Source organism: Hirundo rustica, chromosome 8 (assembly GCF_015227805.2).
Source record: "Hirundo rustica isolate bHirRus1 chromosome 8, bHirRus1.pri.v3, whole genome shotgun sequence".
NCBI classification, from domain to species: domain Eukaryota; kingdom Metazoa; phylum Chordata; class Aves; order Passeriformes; family Hirundinidae; genus Hirundo; species Hirundo rustica.
In genome coordinates this window covers 30453244-30480843 of record NC_053457.1, presented here as the reverse complement: position 1 = coordinate 30480843, position 27600 = coordinate 30453244, and the positions used below count along the sequence as shown (strand labels likewise).

The following is a 27600-nucleotide window of genomic DNA, read 5'->3' as shown; positions in this document are numbered from 1 at the left end:
TCGTCCCCCCGCGCATCATCCCCGCCTGCCCGCCCGCTCCCCCGCGCTCCCCGGGCGGAGGCGGCGCTCCCCGCACTGCCTGCTCCGCCGCGCCCCGCTACTCCATCCTCCGCCCCGCCGGCTCCCCCGGTGGTTTGAGGGCTCGGGCGCTCCTGCCTCCCTCCCCCGGGGGTGTGGCACCGCGGAGCGGCCCCGCAGCCCCGCGCAGGCGCCGGCCCCGCCGGGCCGGGCACGCCGGGACGTGTAGTCCTGCGGCCGCCCCGCCGCACCTGGCGCCGGCTCCGCAGCCGCGCAGGGTCCTCGGGGAGGGACGGGCACTGTCCGCCTCGGGGAGGGGGAGAGCACGGGCAGGGGTCGGCCAGAGCGTCCCGGGCGGTGGGGGTCGGTGTTCGCCGCCGGGGATGCGCGGGGCGATGCGCGGAGCTCCCGCGGTCCCGGCCCCGGCGCAGCGCTGGTGCCGCGCTCCGTCCCGCGGCGGCGGCCCGGGGCTCCCCTGTTCCTGCCCGCGGTCTCCAGGGCTCCCCGGCTTGGCTCTTCGTGCTCGTCCCCCCCGCAGGTGCCCACACTCGTGGGAAGGGGTCGCCGACACCCGGCAGATGTGTTCTCCCCCCGCCCTTCTTCGGCCGGGGCTTACTCGCCTTTCCCGGGATATCAAAAGCTCCCTACAGAAGAACCCGAGAGAACCCCATCTCTTCCGCCACACCATTGTTTTCACCCTTGCAAGGAGCTGTGCGAGGCATCAGCCACTTGGGGAAAGTTTGTGAATTTGAAGTGCTAGATTAAAACATAAACTCTCTCCTGTCTACATAGGACAGATGCTCCTGTCAGCATGATTCTGACTTTTCCTAGCAACGGGGTAGATCGATTCATCAGGTCAAGCAATGAAAGAGGAATAAAAACGACCCATTACTCTCACTGACACTCTTCCCCATCTGTATTTGCATTGATTAAATCCACATGAAGAAAATCAAATTAACATGCACCTTCTTGTAAGCGGAGCGCAGACACTACTGTTTTCTTCTCTTTTATTGTACCAATTTATTTCTTTCCACAGCCACACAGAAATGACCTGCAATAGCAGAGCTTGCAGACTGCCTAGAATGCATTTTCTGAACATAGGAAATAGATGAGAAATGCATTTAATGAATAATACCTTGGGGGTAAAATTGCTACAATAAATGCCTTTTGTACCTGATTAAGTGTCAAAGGTTTGACCTTTGAAAGTTATTGTGCATAGCAGGTGGCACTGCTATGTACAATCTTCCCCAGCCTCTTTCCTGTAGCTTCAGAGAAACACTCAGCCTTCAGAGCCATTCCATGTTGTGGTTACTTTCTTCGTAATACAAGTTCTATACAGCAGCAGTTGTAAGTACCGGAAGATTTTTCTCTGATTAAATAATTCTTGAGGGAGAAATTGCTTCCTGGAAACCAGAGCCTTAGCACAGAGATGAGGCTCCTAAGGAGCATCTGCCTTGCTTGTTGTTTGAACTCTTCTGTGCAAGCACTGATGTAAACAGAGCAGATTATGTTCAGTTCTAAGTGCATTTCACATCCCCGCCCAGCCTCCCACTAATGATCATCATAAGGACAATGCAAACATCACAATGTGGCTGATGGTGGAAGACAACTTATATTATACAGAATGTTTTTAATTCTACAAGATACTTCTCTCTCCAGAGGACAAATGAAGGCATGTGTCTAAGTGCCCATTTTGTGAAGCACCACTCACCGCAGCAGCAGTGGGATATCAATGTGTCTGCTGCACCTCAGGATGAGACTGATCAGCGGGGAGGGACTGACCTTCATGGGGGACTCCACAGGGAACACTGACTGTGTTTGGGGAGGTATTTTTAGAGAGGTGCCTGAATGAAGAGGGCAGATCTTTGAGAGCTCGTGTGAGTTGCACTGGCAATCAGCACGTGCACCCAACAGCTCTACTGCTCCTCTTTTATCTCATATCTGTATGTACATCTAGATATCTGGAGTCACCCACAGTGTTGCCCTGTGGGACAAAAGTATGAACTTCAGCAAGCTGATGCTGTCCTGTATAGTTTCAAATATTTAATTCTTGAAAGGGCAAACCTATTTATCAAAAGAGTTACAAGAGATGGAGTTTGGAAATCCCACGGAGCTACCTAGTGTTCACGAGCGGCGCAGCTCCGGCGCACTCCACGATCCTGGCAACCAAAGGCACACTCACCCAGCTCCTGCAGGAGCAGGCACAGGCAGCCAGCAGCGTGTGTGCTGCTGCCACAGGGCTTGTTCCAACTCAGCTGCATGGCTCTGCATTGAAGTGCACCAGAGTCAGCCACATAACTTGAACGCAGCTGAGTGCAAGGAGTGGGGATATCTGAGCTCAGCTACCAGGCTCCGGATGGTCTGCAATAACATCTGTGTCTTAGTTATATATCTAAATGGAGAGCAGCAATTCTGACTCCATGCTTATTGGGAAGAGCAATGGAGAGGGTCTTTTCAATATTCTTATGTTAACTGAGAAACTGACTCACTGTGGTGCACTAGGACATGGAAGGAGGTGTGTTCACTAGCATTCACTAGCACTACTTTGAAAAACAAAATCAAGGTGATCAGTCCTCACTGCATCTCTCTTTTCTACTGCATTTTTAAAGCCAGATTAAACCCCTGATATATGGCACAGGCCTGAGATGAATGGCCTCTTTCATGGATGTGGCTCCCCATTTGTTGTCAGAGCAAGTTCCACTGCACAGGAAGTCCATCAGTTGGCTTTTGCAAAACCCACTGCAGCATTTGGACTCTTACGTCATGACTGCTTCATAGCTGTCAGTCTCTTCATTCTCATGTCACGAACAACTGGTTCACAAAACCAACAAAAAAATTAGGAAGAGGTAGATTTATTTATTTGCCATTTTCTCTTGTGGTGACACAATCCTTTAATTTCAAGCTATGTCCACACCTGATTTAATGGAACAGTCAGGTTATCTGTGAATGAGGGAGAAGGAAACAGGAGATCTGTAAATCTGTTCCACTGCTTATCTGACTCTATTCACTCTTGCAAAATGGTGCTGAAATATGGGGACTCAGAGTGGGAGGGAAGGAATGCAGGGAAGGAATACAGGTCTCTTTTGCTGGCCCAAATATCCTGATTCAATATTTGCTAGGAGAAAAAGGAAAATTTAGTCTGAATCATATGCAGAAGCAACCAATATTGGAAGGGGAAAAAAAAAAAAAAAAAAAAGGGGGAGAGGCTACCAAAAAAAAATTCATATTCTGAAAAATGTGCTTTGTAAGGTGCTTTAAAAATACCCTTTAAAATTTCCATCTGAAGTCATTCAGGAGAGGCTCCTAAAAACCTCAAAGTGCCGAACATCAGGGCGAAGCAGGGCTGGCAGCCATCTTTCCTTTATGGGAAAAGCGAGGTTTGTAAATGAAACGCCAACACCGAGCGAGCCCCAAATGCATCAGCGTAATAGGAACGGGGAAGCAGCGAGGCACAGTGTGATATTCTGAGCCACTCGAAGGATGAGTCATCGGCAGGGTGGGCTCGCACAGCTCCAGCCAGAAACACAGCGGCAACACACCCAGCTTTATCCTGCCACCAGAGCAAAAACCTGCACGGCCGCCTCGAAATGGAAGGATAAGACCCCCGGTGAACCAGATGTCAGGAAGGTTTTCGCCTATACTTATCAACTGGAGACATAACCTAACAGCAGCTATCTCCTCAATCCATGTTCTACCAATTAACACAGTAAAGCCATTTCATGATTAGCCCTAAGCTGGATTGTGCTTGGAATTGCTTCTCAAACTTATTGCTACGAACGGGCAAATTCTTTCTCCTCCTGCTGAGCTAGGGTATCAGCAGGTGGGAGCACACAGGCCTGTGAGAGCATTTGCAGGCAGCTGGAATATTTTCCAGCGCCCCTGTGTGCAAGGACAGAGGCTGCCATCTACCAACAGTCATGGGGTGATGCACCGTGTTGCCTAAGCCAAACTTTCTGCTTTGGTTTAGATGAAAATGTTTATGCCTCTGTTGTTTTTTTTTTTTTTTTTCCCATTTCCCAGCCTCTTTCTCAGTTATCTGTTTCCTCAAGGTAGAGGACAAATGATTGTTATGGCATTTGATCACATGGAATAACAACCTTCTAGAAGATGAGCAAATTTATTTTTAAACAAGCAGACATATGTATGCCATACTCTGCATAGAATTTGCCACTCAGTGATCCACAGCAGCAGCTCTGATTTGCTGTTTGCTTATCTCTTTCATCGAGTTTAGAGAGAGACACATACTTTTCCCCTAAAATTTTGTTGTGTGAAAGATGGTCTTTCAAAGAGCTCTTTAAAATCTAACACTTACAAAACAATAATGGAAACAACACACAAGCATTGTCTAGTATTTTTTTATCAATCAATCTCGTAGCTTTTCATCAGAAAGACATAGTTTACTATTCCCAGATAGAAAAAGAGAGGCACAAAATGGGAGCAGGCAGATAAGTATCCTAACCAAAAAGAACATTCGCATCTCCCATTATCTATTCAAGTGCCTTATGAACTACTCTGCACCTTGTATACCAACTTCTTAAAGCTGGCTGAAATCCTGGGAGAGTCTCTCACCAACTTCACATCTCAATTTGAATCAGGCTTAAAGACAGCAAAGGAGACAACTGACAAGATTTGGGAAAAGATGCGCATATGGTATCACTCGGTAGATTGATTTTGAGCTTTGGATGTCAATAAGAACCAGGTTTAGCAGCTGTTCTAGCCTGTGCCAGAGCAAGAGCTGAGGAAAAAGAAACAACTTTTATCAGGTGCACTTTGGCAGTGACAAGATCCATCTTCAGATTGCAGGGATGCTCATTTTGCAAAAGCAAAATGGAAAATACCCCCCATTAAATGGCAGTGTTTCAAGCTTTTGCACCGAGGTCTGAGAAGTTGAATTACGGCTGCCTCCATAACAAAGCATGAGCAATATTTCCTCACCTGCAAGCCAAGAGTTTAAACAAAGAGTTTTAAACAAATATAACTTTCCGGGGATGGGGGGAGGGGCATTGGTTTAGAATACATCAACTATGAAGTTTTGTGAATAATCATCAGTGGATGAGACAGCCATCCTCAGGAAATCCGAGCAACAGCCCTTTTCTGGCTGCCACAATGCAGCTCCCACAGCTGAGGGAAAAGAACCCGGCCACCCCTGGGCACACAATTTGCTGCCCAGCCCCAGGGCACTCGTCTGGGCGAGCACATCTCTGTGTCTGAGGGCATGTGCCAGGTTTCAAACACAAACACAGTCACGCACTGCTCTGGAAAGAATCAGCCCACGTAATGGCTGATGGTTTTGCTGCTCTCCACCTACAGCCGCTGCCCCACAGGTGTCCCCGGCTCAGCTTCACTGCTCACTGCTCCTCTTGCAGCCCTCAGCAGCGGCACAAAGCCCTCCCTCATCTCTACCCTGGTCACAATCTCCACAGTCACTCCCTCCCTCTCCTAATCCAAGGCTGCAGACTAGGGCACAGCTCATCCACACTCTACTTTGACATGATCTACAAATTGTTTACTCACTTCCACTTTCATGTTTTGAGTAGCTTTATTTTAAAAAAAAATAGATTTTCAGAGCCACATTTCCAGCTGTCATTGGCTACATCTGGATTAATAAATTGGATTAATAGATTCAAGGTGCCAGTGACTGAAATTTGCCATGATGTTAAATGCCTGAGAAAGGTCTTAGCACACTTCTGGACAACACCAACTTATACTGCCCCAAACAATTCCTAGACACAGGAATTCACTCTAGTATTCACTCTAGTATTCACTCTAGTAGAGAGTGAATACCAGCTAGCTATCAACCCTGACAGGCAGGTTGAACACAATCCTCCCTCTTTTGAAGGCTCAGAGGTTCTACTGCTACAGAGGTCACTGGACCATGCAGATGGATCAGTACCAGAAATAAGTTCAGAAGCGCAGGTTTAGCATTCATTGAGTTCACCCAGGGGTAGCTGACATTCCTTTGGCTGCCTTTGCCCCCAATGCTGATGGCTGAGCTTATCCTGCTAGCAGAGCCAGACTTTTCTCTAGTTCACAAGGTCCATCCTTTCTAAAATGCCGTGGCTGTTAATAAATATATGAAAGCAGAAATTACTAAAACCCAGAAGAGAAACTGAGTTCAACTTGGTTTAACTGTTTGGATGGAGGAACACAAAGAAACAAGCTAGGAGCTGTGAAGATGGTGAAGGGCCTTGAGGGGATGCTGTGTGAGGAGAGGCTGAGGGCACCTGGTCTGCTCAGCCTGGAGAAGACTGAGGGGATAACACATTGCAGTCAACAACTTCTTTGTGAGAGGAAGAGGAGGGGCAGACACTGATCCCTGCTCTGTGGTGATCACTGACAGGACCCGAGGGAACGGCCTGAAGTTGTCAGGGGATGTTTAGGTTGTATATTAAAAAAACCTCCAGGTTTTAGAAAAAACAGAGGGGGATTGGCTGCTGGAACAAGCTCTCCAGGGAAGTGGGCAGAGCACCAAGCCTGGCAGAGGTCAAGAAGTGTTTGGACAACACTTCAGGCACATGGTGTCACTCTTGGGGTGCCTTGTGCAGGGCCAGGAGCTGGCCTTTGAATACCATTGTGTATTCCTTCCAACTGAGATTATTCTGTGGTACTGTAACTATAATCCGAGTGAGTTCAATACTGTCAGAGCCAATTGTAAGCGTGTGTGTGTAAGTTTCTGAGCACAGGCCGGGCTGTATCAGCGCACAGCAAACACCACCCACCCCTGCGAGGCCGGGCTCAGCCCGGGCCCAGCGCCGGGGCCGTGGCACTGGTGAGGCCACACCTCGAACCCGTGTCCAGTTCTGGGCCCCGCAGTTCTGAAGGGCATTGAGGTGCTGGAGCAGGTCCAGAGCAAGGAACGAGGCTGGGGAAAGGTGTGGAGCACAAGTCCTGCGAGGAGCAGTTGGGGGAGATGGGGGAGGCCCAGTTGTGTCGCTCTCCACAGCTCCCTGACAGGAGAGGCCGGGGTCGGGCTCTGCTCCCGGGTAACAAACGGCAAGACAAGAGGACATGGCCCCAAGCTGCGCCAGGGGAGGTTTAGGTTGGAAATCAGGAAGAATTTCTTCACAGAAAGGTTGATTAGACACTGAAATGGGCTGCCCAGGGATGTAGTAGAGTCACCGTCCCTGGAGGTGTTCAAGGAAAGACTGAACGTGGTCCTCGGTGCCACGGGCGGGTTGACCCACTGCTGTTCGGCCGCAGGTTGGACCCCACGCTCCGAGAAGCTTTTCCCGACCCTATCGATTCTGTGACTGTGCGTCCCTCACCGCCCCCCTCGGGTTCCCGCCCCCGGCGGCCGGCCCGCCCCGCTCCGCCCGCCGCTCGACATGGCCGCCGCGCTGGGGAGGCTGCTCCGCGCCGCGGTGAGTGCGGGACCGCCCGCGGGCCTGCCCGCCCGGCCCGGCCCGGCCCGGCCCCGCCGCCCTGCTCACCCTCCCTGACCCTCCCTGACCCTCCCTGTCCCCGCAGGTGCCCCTGGCTGCCGCCGCCGGGAGGAGGGGGACGGCACGGCCCCCGGCCTGCGCCCGCCGTGCCTTCAGCCTCGGTAAGTGCGGCAGGGTGAGCGGGGGACGCGCCCCGGGAGCGCCCCCGGGCCCGGCCCGCAGCTCTGCGTTCTCCCCTCCGCAGGCTCCTCGCGGTTCGCCGCGGCCGTGACCCAGCACGCCCCGCACTTCAAGGGAACGGCCGTCGTTAACGGAGAGTTCAAGGAGCTGAGCCTAGATGATTTCAAGGGGAAATACCTGGTTCTTTTCTTCTACCCCCTGGACTTGTGAGTGCGGGTTTCTCCCCTTCCCGATGGGCCTTCTGCCCCGCTGAAGGTCATCGCAAGCGCTGCAGGTCGTTCTGGTTTTGCCCGATTTAAGCCAGTCTTGCAAGGGCAGATGTGCCTGTTTTAGAGCGTGAGTGATAAGACTGGGGGCACATGGCCATTGTGTGTTAAAGCAGTGGATAGGATGGCTGCAGAGCATCTTCTAGCTGCAAGGACTGCATCAGGAGCTGGCTGTGGTTCCTGTTACAGTCAGATCCCAGGGCTGAAGGCACTGCCTTGCAATTTGGGGCTGCCTTGGAGACTGTCCTTGAAGCAGCAAGGCCAGCAGAATTGTAGATACGCAACTTCAGGGCAAAACATGACAGGATGGGGGTCAGTCTGCTCAGAAGACTGAATCACCAGGAGCATCCTGGTGCATGTGGACATCTGGAGAAGGGTTTAACATTCAGACCTTTCTGCTATAGTTTCCAAAAACTCTGTGTCTGGAGAATCTCTAGTAGACAGTTTCTCCATCTTTGTAAGGCATCTATCTAGAACTCATAGAAGGTAATCGTTGTGCCAGCTGTGCAGCTGTGGCTGTTGGTTTGAGACTGAAACTAATCTTGAGCAGGCTAAACTTATCAGTCTAAAGAAAATGCTCCGCTGCATTTGTGCCTAGAAATACACGAGAGTCTTCTCTAGAGAAGATGGCAGAATTATTACAGCCTGATCTGTCTTTCCACCAGCACCTTTGTCTGCCCCACGGAAATTGTGGCTTTCAGCGACAAAGCAAAGGAATTTCGTGATGTGAACTGTGAAGTGGTGGCAGTTTCAGTGGACTCTCATTTTAGTCATCTGGCCTGGATAAACACACCACGAAAGGTAGGAATTGAGTATCTTTTTAGGGCTTCCTCTGTTGGTTTGGTTTCTTTTCACAACAGCACCAGAGGAGCTGAATAAATAATCGTGCCAACACTAATTTTAATAGATTTCCTGAAGTCGTATGCAGTCATCTTCTACATTTGATGACATAATTCTGACCTCTGTCTTTTGTTTTCTTTCTCTTTTTCTTAATTATTTGGTTTGGGTTTTTAACTTGTTTTGCTGTGATGATAGCTTCATTGATAACATTGTATCCTTGTACATTTATCTCAAAAGACAAATGTTCTGTTTACGTATCAGTGTCCTAAGATGCCTGTGTCAGCTGATAATGCACAAAAACTATCACAGAAGAGGAGCAGCAGCTGTTCTGTTACTGTTAACAAGTACCCAAAAGTAGTGGCTTCATGATGGAAGCAGAAGAACCACCAGTTTATTGGAGTACTTGTATCATAATTAACTCACTTGCTGAAAGGGTTCTGTTCTTGCACTACAAGTGGAAGTTTTGGCTTTCTTTAGGAAAGGAAAGTGATGGAGACAGCCTTTTACTGGAGAGGAGCCTCTTTCAGATGCATATAAAAAGATGTGCTTTTGATGGCATAAAGCATCTCCCTGGTTTAGTTGTAGAGATCCAGAAGTGTCCCAGGAAGGTGCAGGAGCGCCTGTGCCATCAGTGCCAGCCTGTGTGGACAGTGCCTGTGTGGCACCACTGAATATGCAGGGGAGGGAGGAGAGTTTGCTGGATTTAATACACCTTGGCTGAGCCTGTCAAGAGTATTTCTTTTCTGTATGCTCTGTTGAAAGCTCAGCAATGTGACTGTGGCCCGATTTCACAGCTTTATCCCAAAGGTGTTCAGGGTATGTCAGTTGTGCACATAGTATTTTACAGATGCACAGGCTTTCCTGAGTTGGAAGGGAACCCACAAGGATCATCGAGCCCAACTCAAAATGCCCTGCACAGGGTGGAAAGAATTCCATGGTGGCTCAGGCAGGAAACTGACACCCAGAGAAGCTGAAGCCTTGATTTCTCTGACATCTGTGCTCAAAGCTCTGTGTAGGGAACTCTGTTGCAGACAAGTGTTTGCAAGATCAGGGTCTGAGTGGCTGAGATTACACAGTGATTCACTGATGATGCCAAGAATAGCCAAGCGAACAAACTCCAGCCTTGTTTCAAGGTTAGGGAGTTTATCTCTCTTGCAGTCTCAGTATGTGGCAAAATTGAAAGAAATCTTGTTTTACTCTTCCAATAGGATTTAAATTGATTTGTGGGAGGCAAACCCCCCCAAAAAAAGTGCACTGAACAGAGCAGCAGAACTCTGATATACTTTGTGTGCTAGTAGGAGCATTGTGTTTGGAATCAGAATTGTTAAGGTTGGAAAAGACCCCTGGGATCATGAAGTCCAACTCACCACCACCATCACCATGTTCATCACTAACCTGTCCTCAACTGCCACATCCATAGGTTTTTTTCCCCATGCCATGGGAAGCCTGTTCCAATGCCTGACATTCCTTTCTGTGAGGAAATTTTTGATAATATTCAATATAAACATCCCCTGGTGCAATTTGATGCCATTTCTTCTTGTCCTTGTTACCTGGGAGAAGAGGCTTACCCCCACCTGGCTACACCCACTTTTAAGTAGTTGTAGTGAGAGAGAAGGTCACCCAAGCCTCCTTTTCTCCAGGCTAAGTATCCTCAGCTCCCTCAGTTGTTCCTCATCAGATGTGTGCTCCAAAATTTGTTTGTTCACGGGTTTGTTTCCCTTCCCTTCCCACTATAATTCTGAACACTTCAATATGCAGTAGAAATTTTTCTATTCAAAGCTCCTGAATAGGATACAAAGGAAGTTTTTCTGGAAGTTGTCTGTTGCCATTGGTAGGCCCTCACCACCAAAACAGGCCATCCTAAAATGCTCAGTGCAAAAGAAATTTTCTCTTTCAAAAGAAACAAACTGTTCCTGACTACTTTAAAACAAACAAACAAAGCAAACCCAAGCAACACCACACACACTCGGTTCCTCTCATGGAGCAGATGCCGTGGTTGTGTTTTGTTGTTAGTGTGCCCTCAGGAACACCAGGAATCCAGCAGCTCAGGAAGGATGATCCTCTGGAGCTTTTTGTAACCAAGTGGAATCTTACTCTGTTCTCTAGAGCGGCGGTTTGGGCAAAATGAATATTCCAGTTCTGTCGGACCTCACAAAACAGATCTCCCGTGATTATGGGGTGCTGCTAGAAGGACCTGGCATAGCGCTGAGGTAAGGCTGAGGTGACTGCTGGTAGCTGTGACACAAGCCAGCCTAACCAGCATAAGGCACACTGTCCCCTCCTGTGGGGAAGTGACATCAGGTGAAGACTGCAAGGTGTCTTCTGCTGCAGGATGGCTGGATCCCACCCTAGGGAAAGGTGTTTTGACCACGAAAATGAGAATGGCTCCAGGCCCCTCTGAGAATGTGTGAGGGAAGAGCCAGCACTTGTGCTCTGGGAGGGGGGCAGAACTCTAAGGAAAAAGAGCAGCATAGAAGGGCAATTTCTGATCTTTTTTTTTTTCCATAGTAGTCCCTGAGATACAGTGGATTGGGTAGGAGTCTTCTGGAGCCCTTCAGTTCCTGTTCTCTTTGGATCAGGAATTTTTGACATTTGTTTACTCACAGATTAAGTTAATTAGTAAGGTGACATTGGGACTTTGGTTTTCACAAATACTTGTATGCAGTGGGATTTAATTTAGTAGTGTAAGGCACAAGCAGCTCTTCACTTAGTACCTACAGATTTGACCAAAAAGACGTGGGCAGGATGCCAGCTTTCAGTTTTGAAGTACAGGTGGAACATGGAGTTCTCCCTTTTCTCTGTCTGCCTGGATTGAATAGTCTCTATGCATACGCTGTAATTTCACAGTACCATAGCACTGGATCACTTTGCTAACAAACAAGACACCAAATGCTGTAATTCCGCTCCTAACTGATGCCTGCAATGAGGAGTAACTACCCCGCTGAAATTGTGCATCCAGTCCCTTGTGTTTGGCCTGGGAATGTTATTTATCTTCCCTAAACCCCCTGTCCATTGCAGAGGTCTGTTCATCATTGACCCGAACGGGGTCATCAAGCACCTGAGCGTCAACGACCTGCCCGTGGGGCGCAGCGTGGAGGAGACGCTGCGCCTGGTGAAGGCCTTCCAGTTCGTGGAGGCACACGGGGAGGTGTGCCCGGCTAACTGGACTCCAAACTCGCCAACGGTGAGTGCTGCTCAGTGCTAAATATAATCCTCCTAAAGATAGATAGGCACTGGCCTGTTGGTGCTTGTCTGAAGGGCCGGGGTGCACTCGCACGGGAGGTGCCGGACTGAATCTGTGCCTGTCTGAACACACAGCTTTTATCGGTCAGGCTTTGTATCGCTCTGTTTGTCTAAGTGTGGGATGTCTGTGAAAAACGTTAATTGTTTCCTTTTAGGTGATGCAAATTGTGTTCAAAACTCCAAATTTGATTTGGATTCTCCATTAACTGTGTTCAGATTTTTTACTTGTTTACTTGTGTCGTAATTCAACATGAAAAATGTGGTTTACACCTGAAATTTTCAAGTAGGAGTTGTACATGACCCAGGCTTTTGTCTTTCAACCAAGTGCAGAAACAGAAATAGAGGACTGTTTTTATAAAGTATGCATGGATTTTCTTGGATAAAGTGTCAAATCTGTAATTTTTTTATCATACCTGTATCAAGTAATAACTGAACTTTCTTTTCTTGACAGATCAAACCAAGCCCGGGTGGTTCCAAAGAATATTTTGAAAAAGTGCATAAATAAACACTCAAATATGTGGACAAAACTTGTAGTTTTGTCTGCTGAAGACATTAGAAAAACAACTATGATTGTAAAAATTAATAATAAAAATAAAAGTTCTCATTTTCTCATGTTTAACAAGAAATTAAATGCTGAAATATTTACTGACTCCCTTGTCTTGCTTTAAAAAGGGTAAAACTAAGGCTTTTCCCCTGATTTCTTCAACTTCAGTTTCATGGATTTCTGAATGTGATGAGTACACAAGCTACAGTTGCCTTGCACTGGCTTTTCCCTCTTTAACTAGTTTTTGATCAGAAAATGTCCTGCATTTCATTTTCTCACACAACAAAATTCTGTCAAAAAAAATAAAAAAATTGAAACAAAACAAGGATAGAATTTTGATACATGGTTTGCTTGTAATGAGTTTTGTAGAAGAGATTAATGTAACAAGTAAAAATAGTTTTAGTGTAAATGCACTAAAACATGGAATGAATGTAAATATGTGCCATTTAAAGAAAAAGTGCAGCTGCTCAGGAGCACTAACAAGCATGAACTTTAATTCTGTTCGGGGGATGATAAAAACCTTGAACCCCCACAGTGCACTTACTGGAGCTTCATGGCAAGTTTTCTTTCACTTGAATTTGCTTGATTCTTGTACTGCTTGAAACTGATGTAGCATCTCTCTAGCTATAATAAAATAATCTTATATTGGCCTAGCAGCAGGTGTGGTGCTTTGCTTTTCTTTCGCTTTCCCCCTAAGCCGTGTTTCTCTCTTTGAAGGAATTGGATGTGTTCACTGCCTCGGCAGCTCTGTCCTGCACCTTTGTTCACAGCTGCAGTGGGGGACAAGTCCTGGGGGGGGCTGCAGACATCAAACAACACTCAGTGCGTTTCTATTTTTCATCTTCTGCCCCTCTGAGCAGAGAAGCACAAGGTGGCTGAGCCCTAAGTTAGCTTTATAATGGGGATCAATGCTCCAATGTAACAAACGATTAAAAAATGAGACTGAAGTGGTGTCGTGCCTGCTGATGCTCCAGGTTCCACTACTTGCAAATCTTTTCAGTCCCGGTGTTTGGTGAAATGTGACCGTGGGATTGTTCCCAATAACCCCGGCATTTAACCGTGGAATTGTTCCTAGTAACCCTCGAGCGGCGGGCTTGTGCCTGCAGGGCCGCGACACCCCGACCTTCACCCGGCCTGACCTTCTCCTCCCTCCGCCATCCCGCGGAGGACGCGGGGGTTTCTCCGCAGCCCGGCTCCTCGGCGCTGCCTTCCCGGGGGAAGGCGCTGGAAAGGGAAAAGCCCATGGGGCCCTGCTATCCCGGGGGAAGGCGCTGGAAAGGGAAAAGCCCATGGGGCCCTGCTATCCCGGGGAAAGGCGCTGGAAAGGGAAAAGCCCGTGGGGCCCTGCTATCCCGGGGAAAGGCGCTGGAAAGGGAAAGGCCCCACGGGGCCGCTCCCCAGGGCGCTGCGCTGGCGGCAGCGGGGCCCGGCGCGGCGGCCCGGGGCCCGGGCGGAGCGTGCGGCAGCGGACCGGGCCCGCCCGCGCTTCCGGTGCCGCGGCTCCATGGACGCCAACCTGCGCTTCTGGAGGGCGGAGGGGCAGGTGCGGAGTGCGGGCGTGTGGGGACGGGTCGTGCTTAGGGAAGGTCCGAAGTAACGCCTGGTCTCTCTCTCAAACGTGTCTCCCTCAGTCTTTCTTCCAGAGGTTTCTCCTCTGGGCGGACGCCTTGGATCCGCTGCTGCTGTTCAAGTCGTCCGTGAGTACCGCGCGGGAGGGTCGGGATGAGGGAACCACCTCAGGGACTGCGGCTTTGCCGGGCTGAGAAACGCGGTCACTGCAGGGCTGCTGAGGAAAAGGAAATGCATGAGGAGCGGAGCCGTGAATGTAATGTTCCGGTGCCGAAAGGGGCTGCAAGGGAGCTGCTTTGGACAAGGGCACGGAGTGGTAGGACAAGGGGGAATGGCTTTACACTGACAGAGAGGTTTAGATGATACAGCAGAAAGAAATTCTTCTCTGTGCGGGTGGGCAGGCCCTGGCACGGGGTGCCAAGAGAAGCTGTGGCTGCCCCTGGATCCCTGGAAATGTCCTAGGCCAGGGATCTTGGAGGGGGCTTGGAGCAGCCTGGGACAGTGGAAGGTGTCCCTGCCAGGGGTGGCACTGGATGGGATTTAAGGTCCTTTCCAACCAGAGGCGTTCCACAATTCTACCATAAACAGAAATACACGTGTATGCACTTCTCTATCTGATTACATAAACTGAGGGACGTTTCTAGGCACAACCATGACCACGGCTGCTGTGCCTGCAGTTGAATTATCCCAATAGTTTAAAAGTTTCTATGACTGTGAATTCACTCTGTCCCAGTGTGTTCTTGCTTTCACTGCTCAGGTGAGGAACGGGTGCATCATTAGCTTCTAGGTTTGTATTTGTGGTGTTTTGTAGCTGATACATTGCACTCAGAATATTGAAATCTGAGGGGGTTTGTTCGTTTGTTTTTCTCAAATACAGAATGAAATAAAAAGAACCAGGTTGTTAATACAAACCAATGAGAAGACCCTAAGTGAGCCCATACAGAATAACCAGGTATGTTGGACTGCACTTAAAGTCTTAACATAAGTGTTTAGCCATATTTAATTGTTGTTTTATGTTTTAAAATACCTACTAGTTTTAACGTTTTAAAATTAACCTTCTGTTCTGCCCTAGTGTGTACTTTGGTGCTGTTACACAGCCCACGAGATGTGAGTGCTTTATATTCAACAGAGGGTATATGGAGAGAAATTTTAGGGGGAAATGTAATTAAAGGTCTATATAAATATATACTCTTTGTATAAAAGGAAGCGATCAGAGAAAGACATAAAATAAATTTAGAAAGGAGGTTTTACCCAACCTCTTCTGAAATTTAATTACTAACCTAATTTTCCAACTGTTGTAGACCAAACAAGCCTTCTTGCTAAGCCTGGTAAGTTTACAAAATATTTAGATGATTTTTTTTCCCCCTTATTTCAAGTATGGCAAAGATGTTCTAATTTGCTTTTTTTTTTTTTTTTTCCCTCTTTTTAAGTCCAGCGTACATCCTGATACAGACAAGATAATTCCTCTTTTGTTTAGACCTCCAGGTAGGTTCCCTGAAGTGAAATTTTATGTGTGGAACTGAAGCATCAGGGGGCAATATCTCATGGTAAATAGCTGCTGTGATACCACAGTGGCACTCTTCTCCACACAGAAAAGCAAGCTGACTCTTCTGTTAGTTGCACTGTTATATGTGTTGAGGATTTATTTATTTATTCCTACGGTCCTGTTGAGGAATTTCTCCCCAGGATAATCTGCTCATCTCGATGAAAATGCTCTGATTAGTCTCTGCATCTTCTTGCTGCAGAATGAGTTCCCAAACCCCTCCACATTTAACTGTCTGCTATAATTTAAGTTTTTCCCTTGATGGCTGTGGCTGCTGGATGAATTTACTTTCTGCTCAGATCAAGTGTGCTTGGGGTGTTGTTTAGGCAGCGCAGGTTGTCAATCAGATATAACCATACTGAGGCTATTTACTCATTATCTTCTGTGGCCACTCACAACTGTGGCAGTTTTTGTCACACCTCTCTTTTTGACTAGAGAGCTGAACTTGTGTTATTTGGTTTCCAAGCAGCCCTGGTGAGTGGAGTTCACGAGGGCTCCTTTTGCCTGTGAAATCTGAGCAGGGATTGTGGCTTCTTGAGCGAGGAGTGAGAGATAAAGCTTAGGGTTGAAGTTAATGGTGATGCTGGGGTTTGTGGGCAGTGTTTTACTTGGAGATGGAAATATGTAGGGGAAGTTAGGGGAATTTTCTGCTCAAGACCATCCATCTGCACTCACAGACGTTATTTTTACTGAAATAAAGTTTTCTTTCTTTTTAGCTTTCATGCCCGTAACTCTTCCCTTGGTGAGTAATCATGACAGATGCCAGTGTGCATCCAGCAAGGCTTCCATTTTCCGTGGCCAGGGGTTGGAGGGAGAGAATAAAAGTTTTGGGCTTACTGTAGCTTCAGCACAGGCTGTTTGAAAGACATCTGTTTTATGAGAATTGCTGAGTATGCTGGAAATCGAGCCCTTAAAGAATCTCCCTGGAAGTCCAAAGCTGTTAGTTACCCTTCTCCAGCAGCATTCCAAGAGATTGTTCACGTGTGAAGAACAGCTTTCTGATGCAAGGTGAGATCACTCAGCAATGAGAGCAAGGCCTGGGTTTGGTCTCTTCAGCCTCAAAAATCTACAGTGCGAAGGAGTTGGAGCCTCGTGTTCTGTGTCTCAGACCCAGATATGATTTTTTTTCTTATGTGGATGGTGCATTTGCAAGTAGGAAATGGTGTTGTCAGTAAATTACCAAAGATATAAAAATAAACTCTTGTTACTGTGCTCAAAAATGGCACCATTTTTTCCCCCCTAAAATTTGTAGCTGTAATTATTTGCATATTTATTCCTTTAGATTCTTTGGGTTTGGGCTTGGCCTATGAGTGTTCATCCTGAGATATGTCATTCCATACAGACAGACCTTGAGGTTGAAACCTTAAGAACTTCAAGGTTTATTAAAGCTGAAGTTCTTATTCACTGTCTGAATTTGAGAAGAAGCTGGGAATTAACTCCTAAAATCCTTGATCTTAGATCAGTTAGATCTAAGTTAGTATTCATATCCCCAGCAAAACAAATCTGTCCCTTTCTCAATGATTTCTTTAACTAGACTTTTGTTACCTTAGTTATTTTATTTGCTAGAACCGAGGCTGATGGCTCTGGGCACTGGCTGGAATCCTTGACACTGCTGCCAGTGAACTCCGCAGTTCTCCACCAAAAACCTCTTCACTTTTCAAACCTCATTTTCTTGTGCATTTTTCCTCTTAGGTCATCATTTCATCTGTTCAGCACCAGGCAAAGCATTCTTTTTTTTCACAGGTAATTGCCTCTTTCTTTCTACTTTTACAGGTCTTCTAGTCTCAATCCTGAATTCAGTGTTTCTTACTATCTCTTGTTTCTGCAGTTTGTGTTTCACACATACACCACAGCTTTCACACTCGTGAATGGAAATGGTACCCCAAGGGCTGAAGTGAGTGTTAATTTTTATTTTTGTAATCAACTTAATTGTGCAAATGCCATTCTGAACTTGATTTGCAAGTGTTTTACAATGTGCTTATGCAGTGTGGTTTTTTTCTGTCCGTAGGAATACTCACTTTGGCAAAAGCAGATCTTGTTTGGCTTGGGAGCCATTTCCTATTCAGCCTGTGTTGGTGTAAGTATTTGCTCAATGGTTGTTTTCCTAACAAGCTCTCCTGAGAAGGAGTAGGCACCGCGGTAACCACAGTGCCAGGTGTCCTTCAGGACTGTGCTCTGGTGCTCTACTCTGATGTCTTGCCACAGAACTGTTCAGAATAAAAATACTTTCTGATCATCTGTCAGCCATTATTTTGCTTGGCTTCCCCTGATGCTTCCTTTTTTGTCATTTTCTTTGTTGTTTTGCAAGCTTAGCGAACAGGTAGTGAGAGGAACTGGCCAGTGTTTGCAAACACAGAGTGAGCCACTGGGGTGTTGCAGCTGATTTTTGATGTGGTGCTGTGGAAGAGATCTAACTCCAAACAAGTGGTGAGATCTGCAAGCATCAGTACTGGACAGTGTTTGCTCAAATCCCAGGAACAGCATAGCCATCAAAATACTGCACTGGATGCAGGGAAATCAGTCTTCCAGAAGGGAGCTGACCCTGTGCTCTCTGCTGGAATAGGAATTGGTGGTTTCTGGAGTTTGCTACATCAGAATGAGCTCAGGTATCATCATGATACTCATCACAAGTGTAGATGTGTCTGTAATGCCTCTCCTCACTGCCCCCAAAGGAAGCAGTGATTTTCATAAGCTTCTGGCAGAAAAATGTGATTGTTTTTGCTTCTGTTAGAGAGGGTTCCACCTCTGCCCACTGCAGGGCAAAACAGCTGGCCAGGATTGCTCAGGGCTTACAGGAATCTGGGGAGGCAGCCCTGCCCATGGGTCATCATGGGAATGCTTCCCTTTGTCCTTCAAGGGAATCTCTGAGGGTGCCCTGGCCATTAATTCCTAACTTCTGCAAGTGTATAATGGGAATATAGAATTGGACTGAAACTGCAGAGAATCAGGAAAAATACAGAAGTAAACCAGATTTCCTGTTTGGGGGAGAGAGGAATGTGTGACAAAATGCAGTTGGACGAATGTCCAAGGAATATTAGTCAGAGGTAATTATTTTTGCGTTTCTGTTTTTGTATTCACACTGCTGTTGTCCTCTACATAATGTTGAATGCTTTTTTTATCATGTTTTCTGTTATCTAAAAGAGTGACTACGAGCACCTTCATTAACTAGAGAAGGCTTATATTTTGTTGGAATGTTAAACCAAGGCATTTGTTTCTTTTCATGGATGGTAACTATGTACTAAGTCACAGATTTATTTTCCTGACTTGTTACACTGAAATGCTGCACATTTTTGCAACGGAAGGTGCCTGTGTCCTCTCCATGCCTTAGGCTCTCCCTCTTACCTACATGAATCGTTACGCCTTGAAGAGCTCACTAATGCAACTTGTCGTCAGGAAACTGCTACCTGCTCCTCTCTTTGGTGAGTAGAAACAAACTGTGCATCGTGCAGCTGGCCTGAGGGACATTTGCCTGTCTGACTGTAGAGTTTTCCTGCTTTTCCACAGGTGTGGTCTCACTGTTTTTGCCTTGGCTGCCCCCTCCTTTCTGTAGGAGACAGCTCTCACTGCGCAGTGTCCCTGACCTCATTGGATTCTTGCTGGTTTTAGTTTCAGAGCTGCAGAGCGCTCTTGTGACCTTTGTACACATACCTGAAAGCACCAGGACAGATCAGGAGGGTAGTAGCAGTGGCACTGACATGACCTGGTGTGGCACATCCGTGACACCAGAGTGCAACATCGCTCTGGGAGTGCAGAAAGTGAGACTTGTTCCACTTGCAAGGAAAGTAGGACTCAGTTCATTACTGCAACAGCTCTGCTGCCATGGTGAAGTTGAACCAGGACAAGTTTAACTATTTAATGTCATTAGTTGTGTTTCTATTGCCATTATAGAAATTTTTGGCTTTTCTTAAGGGAAAATGGATAGAATTAAAACGCATCATCTCCTCTGTTTCAGGTTATGTGAGATGCCTACTCAGATCTTTCTGAGGTCTTATATTAGAGGTTTCTGACTTGTTTCCTTTGAAGCAGGTGTTAAATGTGCTTCCATTTTCTTAAATGTAGAGAAAAGCCTGAGGGTAACTGGTTAATGTTAGTCCAGCATTTGCAAAGTGTCCTCTGGTACACTGATGTCTTTACTGAATAGTCCAACCAAGAACTAACAAAAAGAACAATCTCCTTTTTCTAGAAAGGTCAGTTTGACAGTCCATGCCCTTCCTTTTAATGCAGGATACAGCCTTTTCTGAAACCCTCTTCCTTTCAGGATTTTGTCTGCTGTGCTGGATTTTATGCTGAGCAGGACAAAACCTAACCACAACAGAAACCCCTCCACTTTCTCTGATGACAAAGTACTCATGGTTTGATCTGGATGGAAATGATTTTTAAGCTCTGAATCCATAATGACAAAGCACCTTTTAGGGCTGAAGCCTTGCAGTGTCTCTCAAGCCTCTGAAACAAAGATTCAGATCCAAAGTAGATTTTCATGGGGCAGTGTCTTTTTAAACTGTCAGGTTATGTTGTGAACAATTGAACTGGAAATGTAAAATGCACATCATTATGAGTGTTACTTTTGAGGCAGTTCTTTTGGATCTATTAAAGCAAAATCCCCTTTAACCCTGCAGGTTTGACCAGTGCATTTACTGTGGTGATGGTGAGAAGCCCAGAATTTGATAATGGGATAGAAGTGATGGACAGGAATGGCAAGGTTATAGGAGTGTCTAAGAAGGCTGGTGAGAAGGTAGGTGTGGGGGTGGAGAACTTTTTTTTGACTTGCCTTTCATTCCTTGCTAAGTGCAGAATGTGATGCTGAGAGTAGATAGGGTTGGATATATTGAATAAAGAATCCCACATCAGGTGCTGAATCTTTGGGCAGGCTTGGATTCGGTCTCCGGAACCAGGTTCCACAACTTTTGTGTCACCAAGGATTGGCTGCCTCCTCAGACCAATGTACTGAGGACCAGAGACACAGTCAGAGACCTTTCTGTTCTCCCTGGTCACCTCCAGGAGATAAGACTCTTGGATCTCCTCATGGGACACCTCCAAGAAAAGCCCTGTATTGTGGAAACAACTGGAGAGAGAACTTCAGATTAAACACAGGCTAGTTAGGATGCCCAGAAGGTTTAACCAATTGTATGAAGTTCATCACAACTTTTAAAAGTAAGTCTTAGCAACATTATTATCATGGCAGGAAAACTCCTCAGTAGCTTCACCTTCCTTTTAAGGAGTTTCTCAGTCATAAGCAGAGTATTTGCCTCTTAGTTTCCATTTAAAAAAGAATTCCTTTAATAGGTGTTGTTATCCCTCATTAACCTGTTGCTTTAAACTCCAGAGTGTTGGACAAAAAGCACTGAGGGGAGCAGGCAGTGCTTGAAGCTGCCCAGAGCACTCTTTTGACAACACTTGTTTTGCTCTCTCCCTGAAGGCTGTTATGGAAACAGCATTGTCCAGAGCGGTCTTGTTTGGGACAACGTTTTTCCTGCCAGAAATGCTCATGTACTGTGTGCAGAGGTGAGAGGCACTGCAGGGGGTGGGACTCTGCTTTTCAGTCTGGCTGGTGCCATTTGCCAGGCTTTTTCTTGGGTTTGCAGTATTGCTTGTCTCGCTGGAAGCGATGATGTGGGAAGCTGTGATTCTTTGAGATCATTAAGTGAGTCTGGTTATGTCTGAACCCATGCTCCACGGGTTTGCAGAAATGAGGTTTTTCTCTCTGCTCCAATGCAGGAAACATGTCTGTGCTCTCCTTGACAGGCTATTTTCCAGCACCTACCTACCTCCAGTTCCCTAACTTAAGATTTGAGTTTCAATGTCTGTATCAAGGTTGTTCACAGCACTTAAGCTTAGGGTTGTATTTTTGAAGAGGTAATGTGGCACTTGAATTTGCAGCTAAAGCTGGATCCCAACTTACAAATAGTTTTCCACCTATTGTAAAACATGTTCTTGCTTTTCAACATTTAAAATCCCTGTATCCTAAGAAGAATACATTGTATGCTTTATGAGAGGATTCTTAGCCTGCCCTGAGCTTTTGGTCAGGATCTTTTGTTATGTAATTAGTACAGGTAGGGATCATCTCTGTCAGGTAATTTGGTTGCCTAAATTGATTCCCTGTCATCTTAAGGGACTCCTGTTACCAGAAGACAAATGCAGATGTAAAATAAAATTTTAAATATATACGTCAAGGAATAATTTTTTGCACAAAGCAAAATAGGGCTGCCCACAGGGACTAAATTTTTAAGGAGAGATGGTATGCAAGAAAAATCTTAATCAAAGAACTGAGACACTTTAAAGTACTTAATGTACTTTCTCTCCTTTTGTTACTTTGACCTTGCTGCTTTTTCTTCTTAATCTTGACAGACTGAGCTTGGAAAATGCTGCAGGGCAAGCATAAAACAAAGGGAAAGCACAGGAAGTTAACAGTCAGAACATAGGAAATGAAGTAAGGAAATGTCTTTAGGAACCATAAGCCTAGATTATTGCTAATTTCAGTGTAATTTCAACCAGTAAAATAGTAGCTAAGGCTCTTTGTGTCACTGTCAGGTTATGTTTCAATATACTGACATACTTTTTTCAATGTCTTGGACAGAGCAAGATTGGTTAAAAATCCTCGTGCTTTGGGTCCAGTGAGGATGTTTGTGATTATGTTAGTCCTAGCAGGGATGCTGCCAGTCTCATTCAGTATGTTCCCACAGTGTGGGGAGGTAAGTCCTTTCACAGGAATTGATTTAAGATTATTGTGACATTAAATCAGCCTTTCACAACTATGGCCAGCGGTCTGAAGGCCACACATAAAAAAATCAGCAGAATTGATGTGGTGCATCTAAAATGGGGCAGCAGAGAGGCTGCTTGTGAAGGGCCATGTACCAGGCAGAGGCTCACAGGACATTTGAGGTCTGAGTTGCATTGTGTGTTATTTATCTTTACACTTTTCAATGTAGATTTATCAGACTTTCACAACAGTCTGAAGCAAGCAAGGTCAGAAGTATGTTGAAGATTTAAGCCCAGGCTCTTCCAGCACTGTGTTCAGTCCTGCAGGAGAAAGGAAAGATGTAGATGAGAATTTTTTTCTCTCATGCAGTGTCAGCGTGAGCTCACTGGAGAGGTAAACTTGCTCACATGTGACATCTCTTCACCCTGCCTTGCTGAACTGGGAAGTGAAATCTGTTCCCTGGGAAAGAATGGCTTCCTGGCAGGTTTTAAATGGAGGATGTAGCTCCTGAACTCTGGGTTTTGGAGAAGGCCAAATGAGAGAGGAGCCTGTCAGCATTTGTTTCCTCTCTCTGAATATTCTCAGCAAATCACAGACTGGGCTCTTGCAATTTTCAGTGGTTTCTTTCATTTGTCTAAACTTTCTAGCATTTTAGCTTTTTGGGGTGTTTTTTCGATTTCTTAATCTCTTATGACAACAAAGCAAATTAAACATAAATGAGGGGACTTTTGAGGAATTATATACTGAGATTAGGGCTGGTTGATGCCCTTTGGGCTTCCCAATGGCTCAGCCCACAGCAGAAGTTCTCCTATGTGTCACCCAAATATATTTACAGCTGGATTTGGTGATCCTAAAGGTCTTTTCACACCTAAATAACTCTGTGATTCTACAGTGAACAGAGATAATGTCACTATTTTAAAATAGTATTTCTTCCCTTATGTGTGGGACATGTAGAAAAAAAATCCCCAAATAAACAAAGAGCCTGAAGTCCCAAATACTGAATGCAGTACTTGAATTTGTGCAAAGTGCAATGCAGTAACAAGGACTTGACATCCACTTTCCAGGCCGTGGTGGTGCTGATTCCCTTTTTTCCTACACTGCAGATAAAGCGAGCAGACCTTGAACCAGAAATTCTGTCATCTACAGAAGAAACAGAGTTCTTCTACAACAGGGGAATTTAGAGCCTGGCTTTTCTATAATATAACGTAAATGTGTGCTCTGATCCAAGTGAATTCTGAATGCACCACTGGCAGCTGTGACTGAATTGTGATTCCGTGGTGGCAAAGGTGCCAGATCCGGTGTCCGACGGTGTGGCCGGTAAAGAGGCAGAAGCTGGCAACGTGGCTTTGCCAGCCCCCGCCTGGAAGCACATAAACACACCTCACCTGATGCTGAAAAGTACTAAAAAAGCACTGTAACACAGCCTGTGTTCTGCGCTTCCTCAGGTGATTGATTTCTTAATTAAACGGCTGTTGAGTACACAAGTTTGTTCTGCTGCTGCAGCTTTTGGTGCGCTTCTTTCCAGGAACCCAGCTGGTGAAGGCTTTGACATCAGTACCCCTGTGGGTGAAGTCCAGCTGGTTCTTCTCAGGACACCTGATGTTTTCAGTGATCTAACAATGCTCATTTTGAGGATGAGATGTGAGTGAGGCAGCCCTTGAAGTGATATCAGACAAAGCAACCCTGATGGCAATAAAATACTGGTTTAATTTAGTTGTTTAAAAAGTGTTCAGGAAATGGGTGTCGAACTTGACTACCAATTAATTCTTGGCTTTCAAAATATCCTTGGAGGAGTTGTGAGGCCTGATGGCCCTTCAGCTTTAGAACTTGTTTTTTTCACACTGAAGCCATGAGGAGATCCCATGTCTTTCTGCCCTTGTGGTGGACAATGGGGAATTCCACTTTTGCAGGTTGGTCGTGTTTATCCAGAGAAAGCAAGCTCTTTTGATATGTGGCATCAGTGAAGTGTTGTTTTGCTGATCCTATGAAATTATTCAGGGACCCTCAGCTGTCTGGGAAGAGTTGCAGGAAGAGCTTACAGGAGACCCTGTGATTGTGACAACATCTTCAGTGATTTTTGAGCCACCTCTCCCACAACCCCTGCCTATAGTTATGTGAAGTGCTGCTAAGGCTGTGTGACAAGGATGGAAATGCACTAAATAATATAAAATTATTTATGTGAAAGTGATTATCACAAGTGCAGCCTCTGAAGTATGCCATAATTTAACTTCCTTAGGGCACAGGTCACTGCTCTCCTGTTGCTGGAGGATTGGATTTCTTTTCACAGTGTGAGGAAATCAATGGTTGCCCAATCCAATCCATCCTACAGGAAGAGAGCAGCATAGAGCAAAGTAAGGAAAAATAGCAGGCCTGGGCTCTTGCAAAGAGATTCCTGGTGTGCTTTTGGCACTGAATAAAAGCAGGAAGTTGGGGGTTGAGTTTAATTCCTTGTTTGAGTTCTGCCTTTTTTGAGCTTTCCTCTAACAACTTACTGGAGGGAAGGTCAGACAAGGGAAGAGGAGAGAGGAGCAGCAGCTCATCCTAAAGACCTGGAACTGGAGGGGAACATGCTGAAAAGCTGTTCCAGGAAGACCATATGGATACTGTGTAACTGGCAGAGTTTGCACTACTCCACTGGAGCACTGTAGTGAATTTTTCAAGGTAAAGGATTGTTTACACCTTCTGAACTCTGCAGGCTCACTCAGCCTCTGTGGGTGATGTTCTTCAGTACATGCTAAAATCTCATCAGGGTCAAGAAGATAATTGTGTTGTGTCAAACCAAAGGGTCTGCTGAGCCAAATGCCATCTGCTCGTGGCAGGAGGTTAGAACTAGATGATCGTCAGGGTCACTTCCAACCCAAACCATTCCATGATTCTACCATAGGGTCAGGTGGAACAGACTTAAGCCTCAGCCTGGCCTCTCTGGGTGAAGTGTTTGTCTCCTTCCAAACCTTTAATAGCAGAGGCACAGATAACATCCTGCAGTTAAATGATCTAAACCATGTTTCTCTATTCCTGTTTCAGTCACAAAGGCAAATGCAGAAGGGGTTTGATTCCACTCCCTGTAAACAGTAACTGGAACTACAGCTAAGACCTGCACCTCTCCCCACTCCTTTTTTAAACATAATTTAAGAATGGCTAAAGTAAATGCTAGTTACATGAACCACAGTGGGAACAAGGAAAATAACCCAAAACCTAAGAGTAGAGCAAAGCCAACAAATAGAATATATTGGTGAACTTTGCATTGTCATGGTAACTAGAGAAGCTATAAATTCACTGGCAACACACTTGGATGTTTTAAGCAAATTGGTGTCATTACAACTCCATGAGTAAGGCTTTTGGAATAGGTCTGGTAATAGTGTATATTATTACAGCTGCCCCTTCTCCAACTCCACCAGCTCCTTACTGAATACTTGAGTTGAAATTTACCATATTAAACTCAGCTCCCTCAGGATCATTACGTACCCCTTTCCCCCATTCTCATAAATGTTTCTATTGCCCTAACCAGAATTTTCCAGAAGAGGAGAGCAGGTGCCTGCCATTTAAATTGTCAGCTTGGCTGATTCAGCTGCTTCCCAAATCAGGGAAAACATGTTGCTGAAAAGGCCCTGGCATCTTCAGCCTTGAACCAGTCCCTGAGATGAGAACTGCCAGGACCAGACACCTGGTATTCCAGAGGTACAAGTCAGGGAACAAACTGGGACAAGCACCAAAGCATGATTTGAGGGACATGGGGAGAGAAAACCTTCCCCTTTGCAATGTGGAATAGATTAACAACGTACCAGCCCAAGGCAGGTCTGTCTCCTGCCTTAGCTGGCCCTTGTGTTAAGTGACAGTGCATTAGTGGTGGAACCAGTTTAAGTTGTGGTAAATGACAGCAGATGGAAGCTTTCAGCTTCAAGGAAAACAGAAGTCTTAGTACAGCACAAGATGCTGTGCCTCACCCACTCAGCTTGGCATCTTGAAATGTAGGAAAATCCAGTGAGGCTTTCAGGCCCCTTTAATGTAGCTTAAAAAAAAAAAAAAAAAAAAAATCAGCCACTCCCCTGTTAAGAAATACTGAGATCAAAGCCTTTCTCAGCCCCCAGGCCTTTAACACAGCCATGCTGCTTTTCCCTTGTCCCCACATGCTGGGGGTGGAGGAAGGAAGGATGAAGGCAGGGAGGGAGTCTGCACTGCAGCTCCTTCCCTAGCAGACAGCAAACACCACGTGCTGCAGTGTCCCTCAGGAAGGAGCTGCTGCCCAGGCTTTGGAGTCTCCTCCCATCCCACATCACTCAGCAGCTCCAAGGGATGAGCTCACCTGACCAGAGATGCTCTGACTCAGGGTGCAGCCAGCAGCTGCCCAGGAAGGGTGTAGGGCACTGTGGGGCAGCTGGGAACTCCCTACACTGAGCTTTATGGCTTGTTTTTTATCTAGAAATGGAGTTGCTTCAACTGACATTTCACACCACACAATTAACAAAGCCTCAGCCATTTCAGGAGCAGTCAGAGGCTAAAGCCTGGCAGAAGCAGCCAGGATATTTAAGCTGGATTCTGTCAGCTATCCTGTGTCAGGTTTTTCCAGGTTACAAAGCATTACACTGCTCTCCATTGAACATTCCCCCTTCACACATTTGCCTGCAGGGGAAACAGGGCAGGGCAGCTCAATACCAGGAACTAAAACCCCAGGGATGAAAGCAGTAAAGCAAGTAACCCAATTTACTCAGCAAAATCTCAGCTGCAGGGACTGAGTGTTCATCCTGCTCCCCTTTGCAAGCCTCTGCCCTATTCACTCTTTACCTTCCAATTTCTGCAAACCTAGTGGAGATGTTAGGGTGAAAACCAGTCCCCATTTTGTACTTCTCCAAGAACAGAAAGGAAGTAAGATGAAAAGGTATGAATAAAAATCCCATTTTAAACAGCCTTTGCTTCTAGGAGGAAGAAAGGATGTCATCTGACTGCCAAAGAGCAACTGTACCCACAGTGTGCTCGTGTGCATCCTCGGGAAAGGGAAGCGAGAAGTAGAATTATTTCCCTGTCCTGACCTTGCCAATTTTTCTATTTTATTTTAAACATTTTTGAAAAGAAACAGTGGCAAAAGTCATTAAGAAAATGCACAAACATGAAGACAACCCTTTGAACGCACTGAAGCTGAGTGAGGCCAATAAATCTTGTACAGTGCTGATGACAAAATCAGCAGTGACAGAAGTGTTTGAACATTTCCAACCTAGAGACCAAACCGTAGCTCAATCTCAGTATTGCAAAACTAACAGCTAAGCATCTGTGACTTCACAGTCACAACTATTCAAGAATAAATTTACATAAGTTAAAGGGTA

General features: G+C 46.1%; 2 protein-coding genes across 2 annotated transcripts; both read left to right on the top strand.

Annotated features, from left to right (window-relative positions):
* Positions 1–7343: 7343 nt before the first annotated feature.
* PRDX3 (peroxiredoxin 3) lies at positions 7344–13129 on the top strand. Its single transcript, XM_040071865.1, has 7 exons — positions 7344–7379; positions 7486–7561; positions 7645–7786; positions 8512–8647; positions 10793–10896; positions 11705–11870; positions 12381–13129. Exons 1-7 carry the CDS (start codon positions 7344–7346, stop codon positions 12432–12434), a joined length of 714 nt encoding a protein of 237 aa, XP_039927799.1. The 3' UTR covers positions 12435–13129.
* Positions 13130–13927: 798 nt separating this feature from the next.
* On the top strand, positions 13928–25569 carry SFXN4 (sideroflexin 4). Its single transcript, XM_040071693.1, has 14 exons — positions 13928–14016; positions 14105–14170; positions 14920–14994; positions 15344–15370; positions 15473–15527; positions 16302–16327; positions 17278–17328; positions 17414–17479; positions 17594–17662; positions 18914–19004; positions 20202–20317; positions 21002–21087; positions 22160–22274; positions 23386–25569. The coding sequence occupies exons 1-14, from the start codon at positions 13978–13980 to the stop codon at positions 23461–23463; spliced, it is 960 nt and encodes a 319-aa protein (XP_039927627.1). The 5' UTR covers positions 13928–13977; the 3' UTR covers positions 23464–25569.
* Positions 25570–27600: the final 2031 nt, after the last annotated feature.

Coding starts and splice junctions, on each gene's coding strand:
- PRDX3 (XM_040071865.1), top strand. CDS start 7,344: ATGGCCGCCGCGCTGGGGAGGCTGCTCCGCGCCGCG. Junction 7,380..7,485: donor GGAGGCTGCTCCGCGCCGCG/GTGAGTGCGGGA, acceptor CTGTCCCCGCAG/GTGCCCCTGGCTGCCGCCGC. Junction 10,897..11,704: donor GGACCTGGCATAGCGCTGAG/GTAAGGCTGAGG, acceptor TGTCCATTGCAG/AGGTCTGTTCATCATTGACC.
- SFXN4 (XM_040071693.1), top strand. CDS start 13,978: ATGGACGCCAACCTGCGCTTCTGGAGGGCGGAGGGGCAG. Junction 14,017..14,104: donor TCTGGAGGGCGGAGGGGCAG/GTGCGGAGTGCG, acceptor TGTCTCCCTCAG/TCTTTCTTCCAGAGGTTTCT. Junction 15,528..16,301: donor TCTTTTGTTTAGACCTCCAG/GTAGGTTCCCTG, acceptor CTTTCTTTTTAG/CTTTCATGCCCGTAACTCTT.